Source organism: Oncorhynchus keta, chromosome 26 (genome assembly GCF_023373465.1).
Source record: "Oncorhynchus keta strain PuntledgeMale-10-30-2019 chromosome 26, Oket_V2, whole genome shotgun sequence".
NCBI classification, from domain to species: Eukaryota; Metazoa; Chordata; class Actinopteri; order Salmoniformes; family Salmonidae; genus Oncorhynchus; species Oncorhynchus keta.
In genome coordinates, this window is record NC_068446.1 from 37582300 (window position 1) to 37600497 (window position 18198).

The 18198-nt window shown below is 43.4% G+C and overlaps 1 protein-coding gene across 1 annotated transcript in view; it reads left to right on the forward strand.

Annotated features, from left to right (window-relative positions):
* Positions 1-18198, forward strand: part of LOC118358788 (phosphatidylinositol 4-phosphate 3-kinase C2 domain-containing subunit alpha-like) — a 106485-nt gene that overhangs the window by 1831 nt on the left and 86456 nt on the right. The window contains exon 2 of the mRNA XM_052480700.1: positions 7513-8711. Within this exon, the coding sequence (XP_052336660.1) occupies positions 7602-8711 (1110 nt within the window). The 5' untranslated portion in view covers positions 7513-7601. The remainder of the gene's footprint in view (positions 1-7512; positions 8712-18198) is intronic.

The following is an 18198-nucleotide window of genomic DNA, read 5'->3' on the forward strand; positions in this document are numbered from 1 at the left end:
CCAGTCATCAGAAATGTTTCCCAGAAGGAAAGGCAGGATCTGTGTCTAGCTAGTTTTCCATCCAATTGGTGACAGATTTTCATGCGACTATTTAAAATATCTGCATAAAGAAAATATGCACATTTTCCCACCAGTGGTGTTTCCACGCAACAGACTTGTTGTGGATAAAAATCAGTGCATGATGACAGTACACCCACTGTACTTTTTCACTTAAGTCTTCATGTACCGAATACAAATCTAATGTTCAATGTGTTTCCATCGCATCTTCAACTCTACCGATAGTTTTGTCACAAACTGTTGTGTTGAATAGCAAATATGCCTACTCTGACACTTGCTCTCGAGCCAATAGCTTGCAGATACAGTGTGGGTAGGCTAGTCCACATGAGGAGATTATGGATAAGAGCAATTCATATTTTTATTTGTCTAACGGCAGTCAAGCATCGATCATGTCACCAGAATAAGACCCTCGATATTTATTGGAAAAGAGCATCAAGATCACTGTGCACTTTCACCACCCAGTGAAGGTCTTCGTAACTTATTTAATCTGTAGCCTAGTAAACAGCTTGTTTTCTCAAGTCATATGGTGGATACTATATTAATATTTGCGCATAAAGGCATTTCCACCACCATTTCTTGTGTAATAAACTGTAAGACACAAAGTTCCCACCGGGTCGAATGAATAAATTGTCTGCATTTATAAAATTGTAGCGAAACTACCGGTTTCCATCACAGTTGTGATATTTATTTATACAGTATGACTTTATTTGAGTAACTGTGGATGGAAACGTTGTTTGTGGCAGAGTTTGCATGTGGGAACCATGAGCATTGAAGTGCACATGTACTGAGGTTATGAACTGACATTTTGAGTTAGGCTATTGCCACTTTGTTGCATACTTTTACCTCTCAAATCTCATCTATGTCAATAATTATGTGACATTGTAGTTGTGTATAGGGTATTGAGACTCTACTTTTAAGCGTGGACTCTAAAGTCATGTCAATGTGTTTCTTTCTTGTTGCACCAGCTCTCTGTTGGACCCAAAGCAGCAGGAAGCTCAGCATTTTAGATTTAGCCCAGCCATCACTGTACAAACTGACCTGGTTACTCATTCCTTTCTTAAAGATGTTGTTTTGTACTTTGATCTGCTGCCCAGTAGATTGTTAGCTTACATTTTTATTAGGCAATTTTAAATGCAAAAGAGGCTATTCTACTCAATCGAGTGAACAAATGATTTCTGGAAGTTCCAAACTCAGAATGTAATTTGGTGTCGTGACCCCTCCATCCTTCATAAATGATTCTAGTCAAACAGACATTTCCCTAGTAGTAGGTAGCTTCGAGTATCGTTTGTCTTTTTAACACGTTTTACTTTAATACGTCATTAGGGAATTTAGCCCAACATCGTTTACACAGATATGTTTTACTTTGAGCCTATTCTCCAACTGCTTTTGAATTTTAATTTCACCCTTTCCCTTTTAAGTGCTTCTAAAACATGATGCCCATCTCCGGTCAGGAACTTTTGTTCTGTAGGTTTAGCCTGCCTTCCTGCAGCCCCACATAGTAGCCTAATGTGGAGGCTAAATGTAAAAGACATTTGGGTACATCCTGTTATAAACGTAATTTTTTTTGCGATTCATGTCCATCCATTTATATTAGAGAATGTCCGATGTGTATTTTTTAGGGGGCTTATCATTGAATTAGAAAATGTTGATGACAATTTTCCAGACAGCCATTTATGCATTACAGCATCAATTTTAATATCGAACAATTAATTGTACTTAGATTGGTAAAAACAAACAACATAATGGTAATAATTGTTATATGAATGGCAAATCTCTTGATAAACGGGGTAAATTAAAATGGCATTGTGTGCATGCATTGAGTTATTGAGCTTGTTTTGTCTGATCAGTGGAGTCTATGGTGCCACAGATGATAAACAACCTGTTTGCCTTCCATTGGACTTCCATTAGCCTACTAATCAACAACATTTCCATAGAAACATCACTCCAGCATTTCACTCCTGTGTGGAAGGACGTCATATACTGTAGGCACTGCTGTTAGTTTGAGAATATAAAAGAACATCTATTCAATGCAGATGCTTTCAACGTAATGTCATGACTTGTGCTCATGGATGCTTATTTAGTGTTTTTTTCCCCCCACCTTTATTTAACCAGGTAGGCTAGTTGAGAACAAGTTCTCATTTACAACTGCGACCTGGCCAAGATAAAGCATAGCAGTGTGAACAGACAACACTGAGTTACACATGGAGTAAACAATTAACATGTCAATGACTCTGTAGGAAAAAAAAGAGTCTATATACATTGTGTGCAAAAGGCATGAGGTAGGTGAATAATTACAATTTTTCAGATTAACACTGGAGTGATAAATGATCAGATGGTCATGTACAGGTAGAGATACTGTTGTGCAAAAGAGCAGAAAAGTAAATATAAACAGTATGGGGATGAGGTAGGTAAATTGGGTGGGCTATTTACCGATAGACAATGTACAGCTGCAGCGATCGGTTAGCTGCTCAGATAGCAGATGTTTGAAGTTGGTGAGGGAGATAAGTCTCCAACTTCAGCGTTTTTTGCAATTCGTTCCAGTCACAGGCAGCAGAGAACTGGAACGAAAGGCGGCCAAATGAGGTGTTGGCTTTAGGGATGATCAGTGAGATACAGCTGCTGGAGCGCGTGCTACGGGTGGGTGTTGCCATCGTGACCAGTGAACTGAGATAAGGTGGAGCTTTACCTAGCATGGACTTGTAGATGACCTGGAGCCAGTGGGTCTGACAACGAATATGTAGCGAGGGCCAGCTGACTAGAGCATACAGGTCGCAGTGGTGGGTATAAGGTGCTTTAGTAACAAAACGGATGGCACTGTGACAAACTGCATTCAGTTTGCTGAGTAGAGTATTGGAAGTTATTTTGTAGATGACATCAATAACACAATAGATTCTTCTATGTACAGTGTGTGCAAATGTAGAAGAGTAGGGAGGTAAGGCAATAAATAGGCCATAGAGGTGAGAAAATTACAATTTAGCATTAACACTGGAGTGATAGATGTGCAGATGATGATGTGCAAGTGGAGATACTGGGGTGCAAGAGGGTAAGTAATAATATGGGGATGAGGTAGTTGGGTGTACTATTTACAGATGGGCTGTATACAGTGATTGGTAAGCTGCTCAGACAGCTGATGCTTGAAGTTATAGGGAGATATAGGACTCCAGCTTCAGTGATATTTGCAATTCGTTCCAGTCATTGGCAGCAGAGAAATGGAAGGAAAGGCGGCCAAAGGAAGTGTTGGCTTTGGGAATGACCAGTGAAATATACCTGCTGGAGCACGTGCTACGGGTGGGTGTTGCTATGGTGACCAGTGAGCTGAGATAAACCATCATCTGTGCTCTGGAGAGCGAGAGAGGGAGATATCAATCTATATAGATATATGTTTCTGTTAGGACTCATCTCTAAACAACTTGGCTGCCAGGATGAAATGACTGAATTGGCTAGTTCAGCTATCTGTCAAGAAATGGGTGGTTTGAACAGTGTTTTTGGAAAGTATTCAGTCCCCTTTTTACACATTGTATGTTACAGCCTTACTTTAAAATTCCTTTTTATTTTTATTATTCCCTTGTCAATCTACACACAACCTGTTTTTGCTTTGTCATTACGGGGGTTAAATTTTTTGCAAATGTATTAAAAATAAACATTACTTTGTTTAAGCACCTTTGGCAGTCTTCTTGGGTATGACGCTACAAGCTTGGCACACATGTATTTGGTGAGTTTCTCACGTTCTTTTCTGCAGATCCTCTCAAGCTCTGTCAGGTTGGAAGGGGAGTGTTGCTGTACAGCTATTTTCAGTTCTATCCAGAGATGTTAGATCGTGGTCAAGTCCGGGCTCTGGCTGGGCCACTCAGGACATTCAGAGACTTGACCCCGAAGCCAGTCCTGCGTTGTCTTGGCTCTGTGCTTAGGGTCATTGTCCTGTTGGAAGGTGAACCTTCGCCCCAGTCTGAAGTCCTGAGCACTCTGGAGCAGGTTTTCATGAAGGATCTCTCTGCACCTTGCTCCGTTCATCTTTCCCTCGGTCCTGACTAGTCTCCCTGTCCCTGCCGCTGAAAAACATCCCCACAGCATGATGGTACCACCACCATGCTTCACTGTAGGGATGGTGCAAGGTTTCCTCCAGATGTGACATTTTTTAATTCAGAGTTCAATCTTGGTTTCATCAGACCAGAGAATCTTGTTTCTCATGGTCTGAGTCCTTTGGATACCTTTTTGACAAACTCCAAGCAGGCTGTCATGTGCCTTTTTACTAAGGAGTGGCTTCTGTCTGGCCACTCTACCATAATGGCCTGATTGGTGGAGTGCTGCAAACATGGTTGTCCTTCTGGAAGGTTCTTGTGACCATCGGGTTCTTGGTCACCTCCCTGACAAAGGCTCTTCTCCCTCGATTGCTCAGTTTGGCCGGGCGGCCAAGAAGAATCTTGGTTCTAAACTTCTTCTATTTAAGAATGATGGAGGCCGACGTGTTCTTTGGGACATTCAATGCTGCAGAGATGTTTTGATACCCTTCCCCAGATCTGTGCCTCGACATAAGTTGTAGAAACATCTCAAGGAATACCAATGGAAACAGGATGCACCTGAGATCAATTTCGAGTCTCATAGCAAGGGGTCTGAATACTTAAATGAAATACGTTATATTTTTTAAAAATAAATTCGCAAACATTCCTGAACCTATTCTCGCTTTGTCATTATGGGGTCTTGTGTGTAGATTGCTGAAGGGAAAAAAAAAATGTAATCAATTTTGGAAAAAAAAAGTCAAAGGTTCTGAATACTCTCCGAATGCACTGTATCTTGATCCTTCTGCTACGATTGGATAGAGCTAGGCTGTAACTCTGCTCCTTTTCATATCTCTCTCCATCACTCATATCACTTGCTGCAGTTTACTGCTACTATGAGAACTCCCTCAATGGCGATGACTTTTGCTACCAAGCCATAAATGTGCTTAATATCTGAGAGTGAGGTTAGGGAAGAATATGAAGCGACGATGCATGTTCTGTCTGAATGACTCAAATCTGCCCATAGTTTGAGACGGGTGAACGCACACACGAGCGCCGATCTTCAGCTTTCTTGGTGCATAAACATGCAGGAAGATTCTTAGGAAGCTAAACCTATTGCTAACATTTTTATTTAAACCTTTTTAAAACACTGTTCCATGTCACAACAATAATGTAATGCGACTACCAACTGTCAATTTCTGGATAAGATTGCAGTTGGTCAGATCAGCACACCAGTGAATAGCTAACGTTGCACCACAAGTCAGATGGCTCGTTGTCGAAAATGGTGCACGTTCAAAATGATAACCGGCTAATGTTAGCTAGCTGCGTTGGCTATTAGCTCCTATCTGATATCTTAGCTCCATGTTTATCTAGCTAGCTAATATAGCTAGCTAACACAGTTCTTGTGATCTTTGCTAACAGTTCACATAGCTAGCTTGCTATTGCATGCATATCTGGGTGGGCATGTTGAGACAAGCCTTTATTTGTCAATGAACTAAACTAATATTTGCAATAGGAGTTTGGTTTTGGTCACTGGATGATGGGCTAGCTTGTTGCTTGCTGCTGATTGTCTCAGACACTCCTCGGCATTGTGCAGTGCTCATGGCACAGGCGGTGAGTGGCAGGTACAATAGCAGCAGCTTTTACTATCGGCAAAGACGACAAAAAGGACTATCGACCCGATAATTCAGCTCGGCCTATTATCGGTCATTCTGTCATTTATATTGCATATAGTCTTGCATTCGCTCATTCTTCCTCAGTGACCCTTACTTTGAATGGCATTGGCAGTCCTTCTGCAAAGCTACAAGATGAAAAATGTATATAGGCCTGATCCCTTACTGCAGCCCTTTCAATTCAAACCTCTCCTCGGGGACCCTCAGCCGTTCCATATATTTGAACTATTCCAGAGCTAGCACACCTGATTCAACTTGTCAACTAACTGTCAAGCCCTTGATTGGGGTGAGCTATTTTAATGCTACAACAAAACTATCAAATGTTTGAAAACCACTGGCCTAGCCTATAGCATTAACAGATGCCATAGCCCACTGCATCTACTCCAAGTATAGGCTACTTTTTTAAAAGGAAGACTGAGGGCAAAACTTAACAAACTGCATATTCTAGGCTACACGATGTTGAGTCAAAAAAATAAAAAATCATCCAGTACCAACACTCTGACTTCCTGTTTTCTTTACCCAGATCAAACTCTGTCGACGTCTGTCTGGCAGAGCTGTCTGTCACACAGCTGCCAGACAAATGTTTGAGTGCTGCTCCCTCCGTTGGTTTGCCACCGCTGGAATCTCTGCCCAGGATCTGATATTAGTACAGCTGATAAGACACTCTTGGGCCGTAGCATACAAAATGATACAGAGAGAAAGAGACCCGTCTGGCTGCCTTTCATGCCAAATTCCTCACGTACAATGGCGCTAGGCTAGCTGGAGATCCCATGCACAGCTAGCCTTCACCACTATGGGAGGGGAGCTCAGGAAAGGGCTGTGTTGCGTGGGGGGAGAACTCTGACTGAGGGCCTGGGTAGTGAGGAGAATAGGAGCGCTGTGTCGTTTTGAGGAACTCAGTGAATGCACACGTTGCAGCCAGGGAGATGTTTTTATCACAACACGCAGGCCTGTTAATGTTCTGCACCATACTGCTGAGATTTGTTACAGAAGACAAATACAGAAAACAGCCACTGTAATATCATGGTATTATCATTTAGCCCGTCTATGAAACATTTTATACGACATCTTCATTTAACTACCTACCCGTATGTATCATGGTTGTCAATTTTCAGGAAGAAGTAAGCCTCTGATAACATGGCTATTGCTTGCTGCTGTATGAGACAGACAATCAATTTCAATGAAAAGGGCATGCAGTAGATGTGTTGACCTGATTCTCAACTCTTCACTCCAATAACACACACAAGCCAAATAACAGTCACTTATGACATTGATCCGTACTGCAGCTACACTCAGTGAAATCAGTAAGAAAGATGGTTTATTTTGAAGCACATTGTACTATAGTGTGAAACCCATGTGACAGTCCTTGTGCTAGTCAGCTGCAGTAAACTTTAACAGGCCTTTTATGGTCTCCACCTTGACCCTGACTGTGCATCATTGTGTATGTGGGGCTGTCAGGGATTTTCTCTCTGCTGTCTCTACATGTTGAACAACTTCGATTACTTCAGGATGTCAGTAAGCCTCTTGCTCTGTTGTTTTTACAAGTCACAGTTAAAGGTCCCGTGTGATTATAGCTGATAAATCTTGGTAATACATTGTTCCCTTACAGCTAGGCAATTTAAAATGTAACGGCATTAGGATCGGCTAGTTTCTTTTGTCTTGCAGACTTTACTATTGGCTATGGAAATGGCTCACTAAATGCAGAACAGATGCCTCTGTCGTGGTTGTAGACTGTTCCTGGTGATGTCTGTATTGTGACTTTGCTCTCTTTTCTCGTCCTTTTCCAGGTGTTTGAATAAACAAATCTCCCGTCTGACCCATTTGTCACCCGTGCTGACTACAAACTCGACTTACATGGCACCCTCAAATTGACATCATGGCCCAGATATCCAGTGGTAATGGGTTCAAGCTGGACGTGACCCAGCCCATGGGGGTTGTGGGTAAGGAGGAGGCCCTTCGCATGGAAGCGGAGGCCTTAGCGAAACTACAAAGGGAGAAGAGACACACGCTCCCGGCGACCCACACCACTGCCGCTCCAAGGCCCACTCCTTCCTCCAGCAGCCGACCAGAGAAGGACCTCATAGTCTTCCCCGATGCCAAGAAGCAGGTGGAGAAGGACAAGTTCCAGGACATCGACGTTGACAAGCTGACCAATGAGGAGCTGGAGAAGCTCCTGCTGGACGACAGCTTTGGGGCCAACAGCGGCAAGGCCTCGCGGCCCTCCTCGCTGCTGGGATTCAACCTCAGCGCCTCCTACCCGGGGGGCCAAGCTACCTCTCCCTTCCCCAACGGCCAGTGGACGCCTTCCATCCTCTCCACCCCCTCCGGTTCCGGCGTGTCCACACCAACCCACCATCAGGCTCCCATGTTCCCCTCTGCTCCGTTCCCCAAGCCCCAGACCTGCTCCTTCCAGAATGGCTTTTCTCCAGCCATGCCGCCCTACATGGGCTTGCCTGGCCCGCAGACCTCCTTCATGGCCTTCACTCCTATCCAGCAGCCCGGAGCCATGGTGTTCCATCAGCCCACCGTCACCCCGGAGATGGCCAAGCTCTTTCACAAGATCCACAGCACCTCGGAATACTTGAAGAACGGCAGGTCAGCCAGTACTGACCTGGATGCTGCACCGACCTGTGCCGTTTCGCTGGCGCCCAACCCACCGCCATCTGCCGTAGAACCACTTGCCGTCAGCCGCTTCGAGTGGCTGGACCTGGACCCGCTCAACAGGTGCAAAGCTGAGGGTGATGAGGGCACCTCACCGGCACCGAGCGGCACCATGACTGTAGTGGGAGGGCCAGCCGGCGGGGACCCCTGGGACGCCGTGCTGCTAGATGAGACTGAGGGAGGGGCTGGCGGCAGCAGTCCACCAACTGAGGTGAAGGGTCATCTCGCAAGTTGCTCTCAGCCTCGGCAGTTGTCGGTGGGGGTCACCAGGAGCCACTCCCTCACCATCCCAGAATCCGCTTCCCAGCACAAGCCAAACAATCAGGTATGTCTAGTACTCTACTTGCATAAGACGATCATAAAAACTCTGAAACTGAAACCTCAAATTTTGTCCCTAAAGCAAATACCACTAGCCAAGCAATCAGTAATGGTTGCAATGCCCATTGCCCACACAATGGCTGCGTTTAGACAGGCAGCCCAATTCACTAATTGTGTCTCTTGACCAATCAGATCAGCTCTGAAAAATATCTAATGTGAAAAGGTCTGATGTGATTTGTTGAAAGGCTAATAAGTGGAAAAAAATATTAGAATTGGGCTGACTGTCTAAACGTAGGCCTTGTGACAAGCCAAAACAAATGGGTAAGATTCTAGCACAATAAAATAATTTTAAAGGGTTTTAACAAAGCCCAGCCAAAACAGCTAGGTAACAAGTCCCACATCATACCAGCACTGCCAAAACATACATTTTGGCTCCCAAAGCATGTAGCCAGGTAGTCTGGTATGGTTGCCCACTCTTTGTGAAGGCTTGACCTCCTATACTTCCACTTTTTTATCCTTTTTGAGAGGAAAGATGCTCTTTCTACTCTAAATCGGTCTCTTTTTAATCAACATTTCTGAGATTTGGGACAGGACCGAAGGCATGTGGCGCAAAATACCATTCGCCTCCATTTTCCTATAAGTGAGCAACCATCTGTCTGACTCATTTGTCAGTGGGTTTGAGCTCAACTGAAGGGAGGCCACAAAACAATTCTAACTTCTCTATATACACAATGACTTTTTATTTACCGTGTCTCTTCCCTTTTTAGTCTGGTTTAGTCAGAAAAGAGATTTCGTAATGAGAGAATGAATGAGGAATAAAGGCGTTGTCTGTATGTGTGTGTGTGTGTGGTGTTCCCAGAAAGCCCACTTCCTGTCTCATTGTGTTTCTCTGTGACGGAACAGGACAATTGGCTGCTGTTGCATTCTTCCCACAGAAAGACCATAATTTCCGTTCTGCATGAGATGATTGTCTTAAATATAAACGCCGTCATTTGTTTATTTCCCCCACTGTTTCGGAGGTATAGGAAGCAGGACACCTGCTTTGTTTACTGTACATTGACTATAATGGTCCAAAGTAGTGCACTATGAAGTGAATAGGGGGACTTTTGGGATACCACCTTTATGAACCTCTTGATGTCTATTTACCACCACAAACCGATGCTGGCACTAACACCGCAGTCAACGAGCTGTATAAGGCCACAATCAGAGAAGAAAATACTCATCCAGATGTGGTGCTCCTAGTGGACGGGGATTTTAATGCAGAGAAACATAAATCCGTTTAAACGTATTTCCACCAGCATGTCGCCTGTGCAACTAGGGAAAAAACTCTAGACCACCTCTACACGCAGAGACACATACAAATCTCACCCTCCATTTGACAAATCTGACTTACTCCATTCCTGTTTACAAGCAAAAACTCAAACAGGAAGTACCAGTGATGTGCTCAATATAGAAGTGGTCAAATAACGCAGATGCAAAGCTACAGGACAGTTTCGCTAGCACAGATTGGAATATATGACTAATCCCATGGCATTGAGGAGTTTACCACATAAGTCACCGGCTTCATTAAGTACATGGATGATGTCGTCCCCACAGTGGCAATACGTACATATCCTAACCAGAAGCCATGGAGTACAGGCTGAGCTAAAGGCTAGAGCTGCCGCTTTCAAGGAGCGGGGCACAAATCTGGACACTTATAAAAATAAATCCTGCTACACCCTCCGACAAACTATTAAACAGGCAAAGCATCAGTACAGGACGCAGATCAAATCCTACTACACTGGCTCTGACGCTCGTCAGATGTGTCAGGGCTTGCAAACTATCACAGACTACAATGGGAAACCCAGCCACAAGCTGCCCAGTGATGTAAACCTATCAGACAAGCTGAATGCCTTCTCTAAGCTCTCTTCGAGGCAAGGCACACTGAACCTTGCATGAGCACACCAGCTGTTCCAGACAATGTGAGTAAAACCTTTTAAACAGGGTAACATTCACATGGCCGCGGGCCAGACCGATTGCCAGGACGCATACTCCGAGCATGTGCTGACCACCTAGTGCTGACCTTCACTGACATTTTCAACCTCTCCTTGACCCTGTCTGTAATACCCACGTTTCAAGCAGACCACCATAGTCCCAGTGCCCATGCTTGCCAAGGTTAGTTCCTCAGTGTCCACATAACTAAGGACCTGTTATGGTCCAAACACACCAAGACAGTCGTGAAGAGGGCTCGACAACGCCTCTTCCCCCTCTGGAGACGGAAAAGATTTGGCATGTGCCCTCAGATCCTCAGTTTGACAGCTGAACCACTGAGAGGATCTTGACTGGTTGCATCACTGTTTGGTATGGCACCTGCTCGGCATTTGACGGAAAAGCGTTAGAGGGCAGTGCGTATGGCCCAGTACATCACTGGGGCAGAGCTCCCTGCCATCCAGAACCTCTATACCAGGCGGTGTCAGAGGAAAGCCCTAAATATTGTCAGATTCTGGCCACCCATGTCAGTCTGTTCTCTCTGCTACCACACGGCAATCGGTAGCAGTCTAAGACCAAAAGGCTCCTGAACAGCTTCTACCCAAAAGCCATTAAACTGCTGAACAGTTAAACGGCAAACCGGACTTTCTGCTTACCTTTACCTACATGTACATACACTCAACAACAAACAAAAAAACGTCCCTTTTTCAGGACCCTCTCTTTCAAAGATAATTCGTAAAAATCCAAATAACTTCACAGATCTTCTTTGTAAATGGTTTAAACACGGTTTCCCATGCTTGTTCAATGAACATACACCTGTGGAATGGTTGTTAAGACGCTAACAGCTTACAGACGGTAGGCAATTAAGGTCACAGTTATTAAAACTTAGGACACTAAAGAGGCCTTTCTACTTACTCTGAAAAACACCAAAAGAAAGATGCCACAGTTGACATGAAAAGACGTTTATTTTTTTTTTTGTTGACGAGGTTAGTACTTCAATCAATCAATCACCTAACCAAACCTACATATTACCTCGATCAATCACTGCAACTACCTCGTGCCCCAGTACACTGACTCAGTACCGTTACTCCTTGTATACAGCTCATTGTTATTTTATTTTGTTACTATTATATTTTCATCTATTATTGTGTAAGTAAGCATTTCACTGTAAAGTCTACACTTTTTGTATTCTGCACGTGACAAATAAAATTTGATTTAACAAATATCTGTGACATGTCAGATTTACCCAAAACCCTTTCAATGTGTCTGTCACCAACTGTATACCATTAGTTGAACTATGTCCAGTTCACTCTGTCTGTTTTTCTGTGAACGTTTATGGCTGCCTGTCCTATGTCTGTATGTTAAACATACTACTGTTACATAACGTGTTGTCTGGATGTGTGTATTCATGTCGATCTCTACATGCTTTCGCCTTAACAGTGTGTTGCCCTAGTTTGCTAACCTAGCTGCCAGGCAGCAGTAATGTTGGTATAGCCTAAATGGGGACAAGCCCATACAGCTCCCCACCATGCCCCACTGCAGACTCATCTGACAAGCCCCAGAGCGGCCCAGCGTTGCCATGGCAGCAGGCACTCTCATGTAGGCCGAGTGTGTAATACTGTGAGAGTGCTGGTGGGCAAAGCACTACTCTCAACCAGCATGGCACAGTGGTGTAGTGTTACCTTCTACAGACCAAGACACCCCTTATCGGTTTCCAGACCCGTAGTAATCTGGCCCACAGCCGAGCACAGTTAACTCCCTACTCGAGCCAGAGTGCTATTTTGTTACCTTCCAGATTAACAGGTTGGGTGTAAGGAAGCTTGTTGTTGATAACACTACAAGGGCTGGCATCAAATGTTGCAAAGCAGGTGGAGTTTGTTTCTGTGGTAATGTTTGCTCTTGTATTAAATTAAACAAGTGTGCTTAGTTCAGGAGGTAACGATTGTATTTACATCTGCCTGTTTTTTATTTATTTTTTATTTCTCTCTTTGACAACCTGTGGTAGCTAAGCCCAGGGCCGGGCCCTTGTATTGAAGAACCAAAGTCAAGCAAACAACATTAACTGCTCGAACAAAGGATATGTCTCAGATAAAAAAATAAAAAAAACATTTAGTCAGGCCAGCTCCCCTGCAGTTTGTATTGGAAAGCCGAGAGGACTTCCCAGCATGCAGTAAGCCCAGGGGACATCACCATCTGCAACAGAGCACTGAAGTGCACCATAGAGTTCAGTCATTGCGAAGTCAAGACTTTTGTACGCACAGAACGCCTGTGTCGTCACAGCAGAGTACTAGCTAGGACTTGCCTGTTACGACAGGCTATGGTGCTTGTTTCTGTGTGTGGGGACAGTTGCTCAATGGGCACAGTTGATGAATGGACACATTTCAGTTGTACAACTGACTAGGTCAGTATATCCCTTTCCCAATATGTAACTTTTTGGGCGACCCGACCACATTCACATAGAAATTTGAGTTATATATCTGTCATTCTCATTGAAAGGAAGTCTAAGAAGCAGTAGATTGGTGCTGTGTGTGTGATTTCTATTGTTCCCATTCTTTAGTTTAAAAAAATATATTTTTACTTTCAGTTTTGTACACCAGCTGAAAATACAATATTTTTGGTTATGGGAAAACATATTTCACAGCGGTTTAAATGGCACAATGATTCACTACACTATACTTGATTATTTTGTGACATATAAACTGAAATTAGGCTAACTATTAGAATTTTAGAAACCAGGAAATGGCAGAGCAGTTATGACTAAATGATAATTCTCATGCTGCATACTGATCTCTTCCATACGCCCTGTGTGGTGGTGTATCGATGGGCCTACAGAGTGACGATGGATACAAGTGAACTCTGTGTCTTCACCTCTCTCCCGGTTTTACTTTTAACAAACAGGAAGTACATCGTGGGTAAAAGTTGTGGATGAGAGGGAAACAACCAATGGCATCCTCGGAAATAGCTGGTGAAGTCCTAGCTAGACAACAACTGCAACCTTTTGTTGAAAATGTTGATTTCTATAATGCCTCAGTGGAAGTTTAAACTAGAGAGAAATCCTTGACTTCCTCTTTCAAATCAGGAAGTTAAACTTAATTTGGTCAGCTGGTTCTCTTGACCTAGTTAACCAGGGCCAACCAAGAATGGTGAAGAGGTTGAGGAAAGTACAATAGACTCCTGCTGGTGGAAGTCTATAGTATTACGAAACCACTAATAACCTGGGCTAGTGAAGTAGGTACCATTCTAGGACTGCTACAGGCAGCAAAACTGGACAAGCCTGGGACAATAAAGTGGTTTACTGTTTACTCTTAAGACTGACCTAAGACGGAGGAGCTGTAAAGCAGACTGGACCTGACTCGGAACAGTAGGGTGGCCTAAAGCAAACCACATTAGATTAATGATCTGTGAGTCACATGGGCCTTACCCATCCTCTCTCTCACCCCTGTCAGACAATGAACCAGAGAATACAAAGACGGGCCTGTCTAACAGCCCGGTGTCTGTCCTGTGGGGGGGATGTGAGTGAACACCGCTCACAATGCCTCATTGGATTATCTTTTGCATGTTTGTTTTCAATGAATGGATTGTGTATAAAAACACACACTGCTAATCCCTCACTCCTTTCTTGCCTGGCTAGATGGGATGTACAAGGTGCTTGGTGAGAGCGAGAGATTGGGGTCTCAGCCAAGTCGACGCTACTAGCACACTGCTTTGGAAATGTTTCATGTTAATACTATTTCGGGTCAAAACCATGTTTGTCTCTGTAAAAGTTCTCCGCAACAAATACTTTAAAAAAAAAATTAAAAAGGGTTTTCAACAGAGCGCTAAAATAAGCATTTTCTTATTGGACAAGTCCAGGTAGTCTTTCCATATTCCAGTCGGTTGTCTTCCGTTTGGCACCTAATGAACACGACCCTGATGCCACTTCTAGGTTCAGTCACATTTCATGTCCGAGTTGTTGGTTTTGCTTGTGTGAAGTTTTTAAGAACCGCTGAGCAAAGTGAGCATTATTTTATGAGCTAATCTGCTATGTTCTTCACCCGCTGAATGAGCAACATGAAGAAGGCAGACTCTTATGTTGCAGTACCATTGTAGTACTCATTTCATCAATTACAGATAGACAGCCATAACATCCTGTTATTATAAACAACTGGAAAGATGGGACCTTCTCTATAAACAAAACTGACATTACCTTGCTGGCCATTAAGTGTGCGTGTTTAGATTTTGCATAGATCTCTTAACATGGAAGTGTAGAATCAAATTTTATTTCACATGCTTTGTAGACAACAGCGAGTAGAATGTAGGGATTAGAAAATAACATGGCTATATACAAGAAGTACCAGAACCAAGTCAGTGTGCAGGGGTATGAGGTAATTGTGGTAGCGATATACTGTACATATAGGTATGGGTAAAGTTACTAGGCAACAGGATAGATAATAGACAGACAGTAGTAGCAGCAGTGTGTGTGTGGGTGCCATCTTAACTATGGTTATCTTAACTATGGTTAAGATGGTGCTCGACAGAGGGGCTCCGATAAAACATTGGAGGTTTCTCTTTTTTTTTTGTTTACCTCAAATGTTCTTAATCAGTTTGTTTTCATGCATTACTACATACACCCAGGTATTGGGATACGAAATAAAAACAATGAATTATAATATTTTTATAAAACGATATACAGTGCATTCTGAAATTATTCAGACCCCTTGACTTTTTCTACATTTTGTTACATTACAGCCTTATTCTAAAATAAGTATATATATATATATTTTATATTCCCTCATCAATCTACACACACTACCCCATAATGACAAAGCAAAAACAGGTTTTTAGAAACTGGAAATATCACATTTACGTAAGTATTCAGACCCTTTACTCAGTACTTTGAAGCACCTTTGGTAGCGATTACATCCTTGAGTCTTCTTGGTTATGATGATTACAAGCTTGGCACACCTGTATTTGGGGAGTTTCTCGCTTTCTCTGCAGATCCTCTCAAGCTTTGTCAGGTTGGATAGAGAGCGTTGCTGCACAGCTATTTTCAGAACTCAAATGTGTTTGCTCGTGTTCAAGTCCGAGCTCTGGCTGGGCCACTCAAGGACATTCAGAGGACATTCTGAGCGACAAAGCCACTCCTGTGTTTGCTTGGCTGTGTGCTTAGGTTCATTGTCCTGTTGGAAAGTGAACCTTCACCCCAGTCTAAGGTCCTAAGTGCTCTGGAGCAGGTTTTAATCAAGGATCTCTCTATCTTTCCCTCAATCCTGACCAGTCTCCCAGTCCCTGCTGTGAGAAAAATATCCCCACAGCATGATGCTACCACCACCATGCTTCACCGTATGGATGGTGCCAGGTTTCCTCCAGACGTGACGCCTGGCATTCAGGCCAAAGAGTTCAATCTTGGTTTCATCAGACCAGAGAATCTTGTTTCTCATGGTCTGAGAGTCTTTCAGTGCCTCTTGGCAAACTCCAAACAGGCTGTTTTTTTATTTATTTTTTTATTTCACCTTTATTTAACCAGGTAGGCTAGTTGAGAACAAGTTCTCATTTGCAACTGCGACCTGGCCAAGATAAAGCATAGCAGTGTGAACAGACAACACAGAGTTACACATGGAGTAAACAATTAGCAAGTCAATAACACAGTAGGAAAAAATGGGCAGTCTATATACAATATGTGTGCAAAAGGCATGAGGAGGTAGGCGAATAATACAATTTTGCAGATTAACACTGGAGTGATAAATGATCAGATGGGCATGTACAGGTAGAGATATTGGTGTGCAAAAGAGCAGAAAAGTAAATAAATAAAAACAGTATAAAAACAGTATGGGAATGAGGTAGGTGAAAAAGGGTGAGCTATTTACCTATAGACTATGTACAGCTGCAGCGATCGGTTAGCTGCTCGGATAGCTGATGTTTGAAGTTGGTGAGGAGATAAAAGTCTCCAACTTCAGCGATTTTTGCAATTCGTTCCAGTCACAGGCAGCAGAGTACTGGAACGAAAGGCGGCCAAATGAGGTGTTGGCTTTAGGGATGATCAGTGAGATACATCTGCTGGAGCGCGTGCTACGGATGGGTGTTGCCATCGTGACCAGTGAACTGAGATAAGGCGGAGCTTTACCTAGCATGGACTTGTAGATGACCTGGAGCCAGTGGGTCTGCAACGAATATGTAGTGAGGGCCAGCCGACTAGAGCATACAAGTCGCAGTGGTGGGTGGTATAAGGTGCTTTAGTGACAAAACGGATGGCACTGTGATAGACTGCATCCAGTTTGCTGAGTAGAGTGTTGGAAGCCATTTTGTAGATGACATCGCCGAAGTCGAGGATCGGTAGGATAGTCAGTTTTACTAGGGTAAGCTTGGCAGCGTGAGTGAAGGAGGCTTTGTTGCGGAATAGAAAGCCTACTCTGGATTTGATTTTTGATTGGAGATGTTTGATGTGAGTCTGGAAGGAGAGTTTGCAGTCTAGCCAGACACCTAGGTACTTATAGATGTCCACATATTCAAGGTTGGAACCATCCAGGGTGGTGATGCTAGTCGGGCATGCGGGTGCAGGCAGCGATCGGTTGAAAAGCATGTCATGTGCCTTTTGCTGAGAAGTGAATTCCATCTTGCGACTCTACCATAAACGCCTAATTAGTGGAGTGCTGCAGAGATGATTGTCTTTCTTGAAGGTTCTCCCATCTCCACAGGTGGCCAGCTCTATAAAGAGCCATGGTGGTTCCAAACAGAGGCCACTGTGTTCTTGGCGAACTTCAATGCTGCAGAACATTTTTCGGTACTCTGCCCCAGATCTGTGCCTCAACACAATCCTGTCTTGGCGCTCTACGGACAATTCCTTCCAACTCATGGCTTGGTTTTTCTGTTTTTAATACATTTTCTAAAAGCTGTTTTCATTATGGGACATTGTATGGGGGGGTGTTTAATTCATTTTAGAATAAGGCTGTAACGTAACCATGTGGGAAAAGTCTAGGGGTCTGAATACTTTCTGAATGCACCAACGATACCAGCCCACAGAATGACATGGATGGAATGGGTGATAAGATGTTGATTTTAATTGTTTGGTATGACTCTTTATCAGAATTGGCGCTCATGTTAATAATTTGACCGTGTGCCTTGTGAATTGATGCCATTCTCTTATGTTTATCTTTTGTAAAAAGAAGCTGTTACAGGACTGTTATTGACTGTAACTCTGTCACTAATCAAATGTATTGTAAGGGAAACGAAAATATGCTGTGTGTTGCATTAGGCCTTTAGAATAATGCAAAACATATCCTTGACTCGATCAAAGCTGATGAGCAGGAAAGGAACAATGCCAGTCAGGCCCACCTCAACTATGCCTACATTTTTACATTTTATGTTACCTTTAGTTAACTAGGCAAGTCAGTTAAGAACAAATTCTTATTTTCAATGACTGCCTAGGAACAGTGGGTTAACAGATGCAGGGAATGGAGCATCACTTTATCAAATCCTCCTTCAGTCACATGCATGTAAGACATTTTGATTTCTATATAGTATCAGAAAGAGCATGTTCTGCTGGTTCT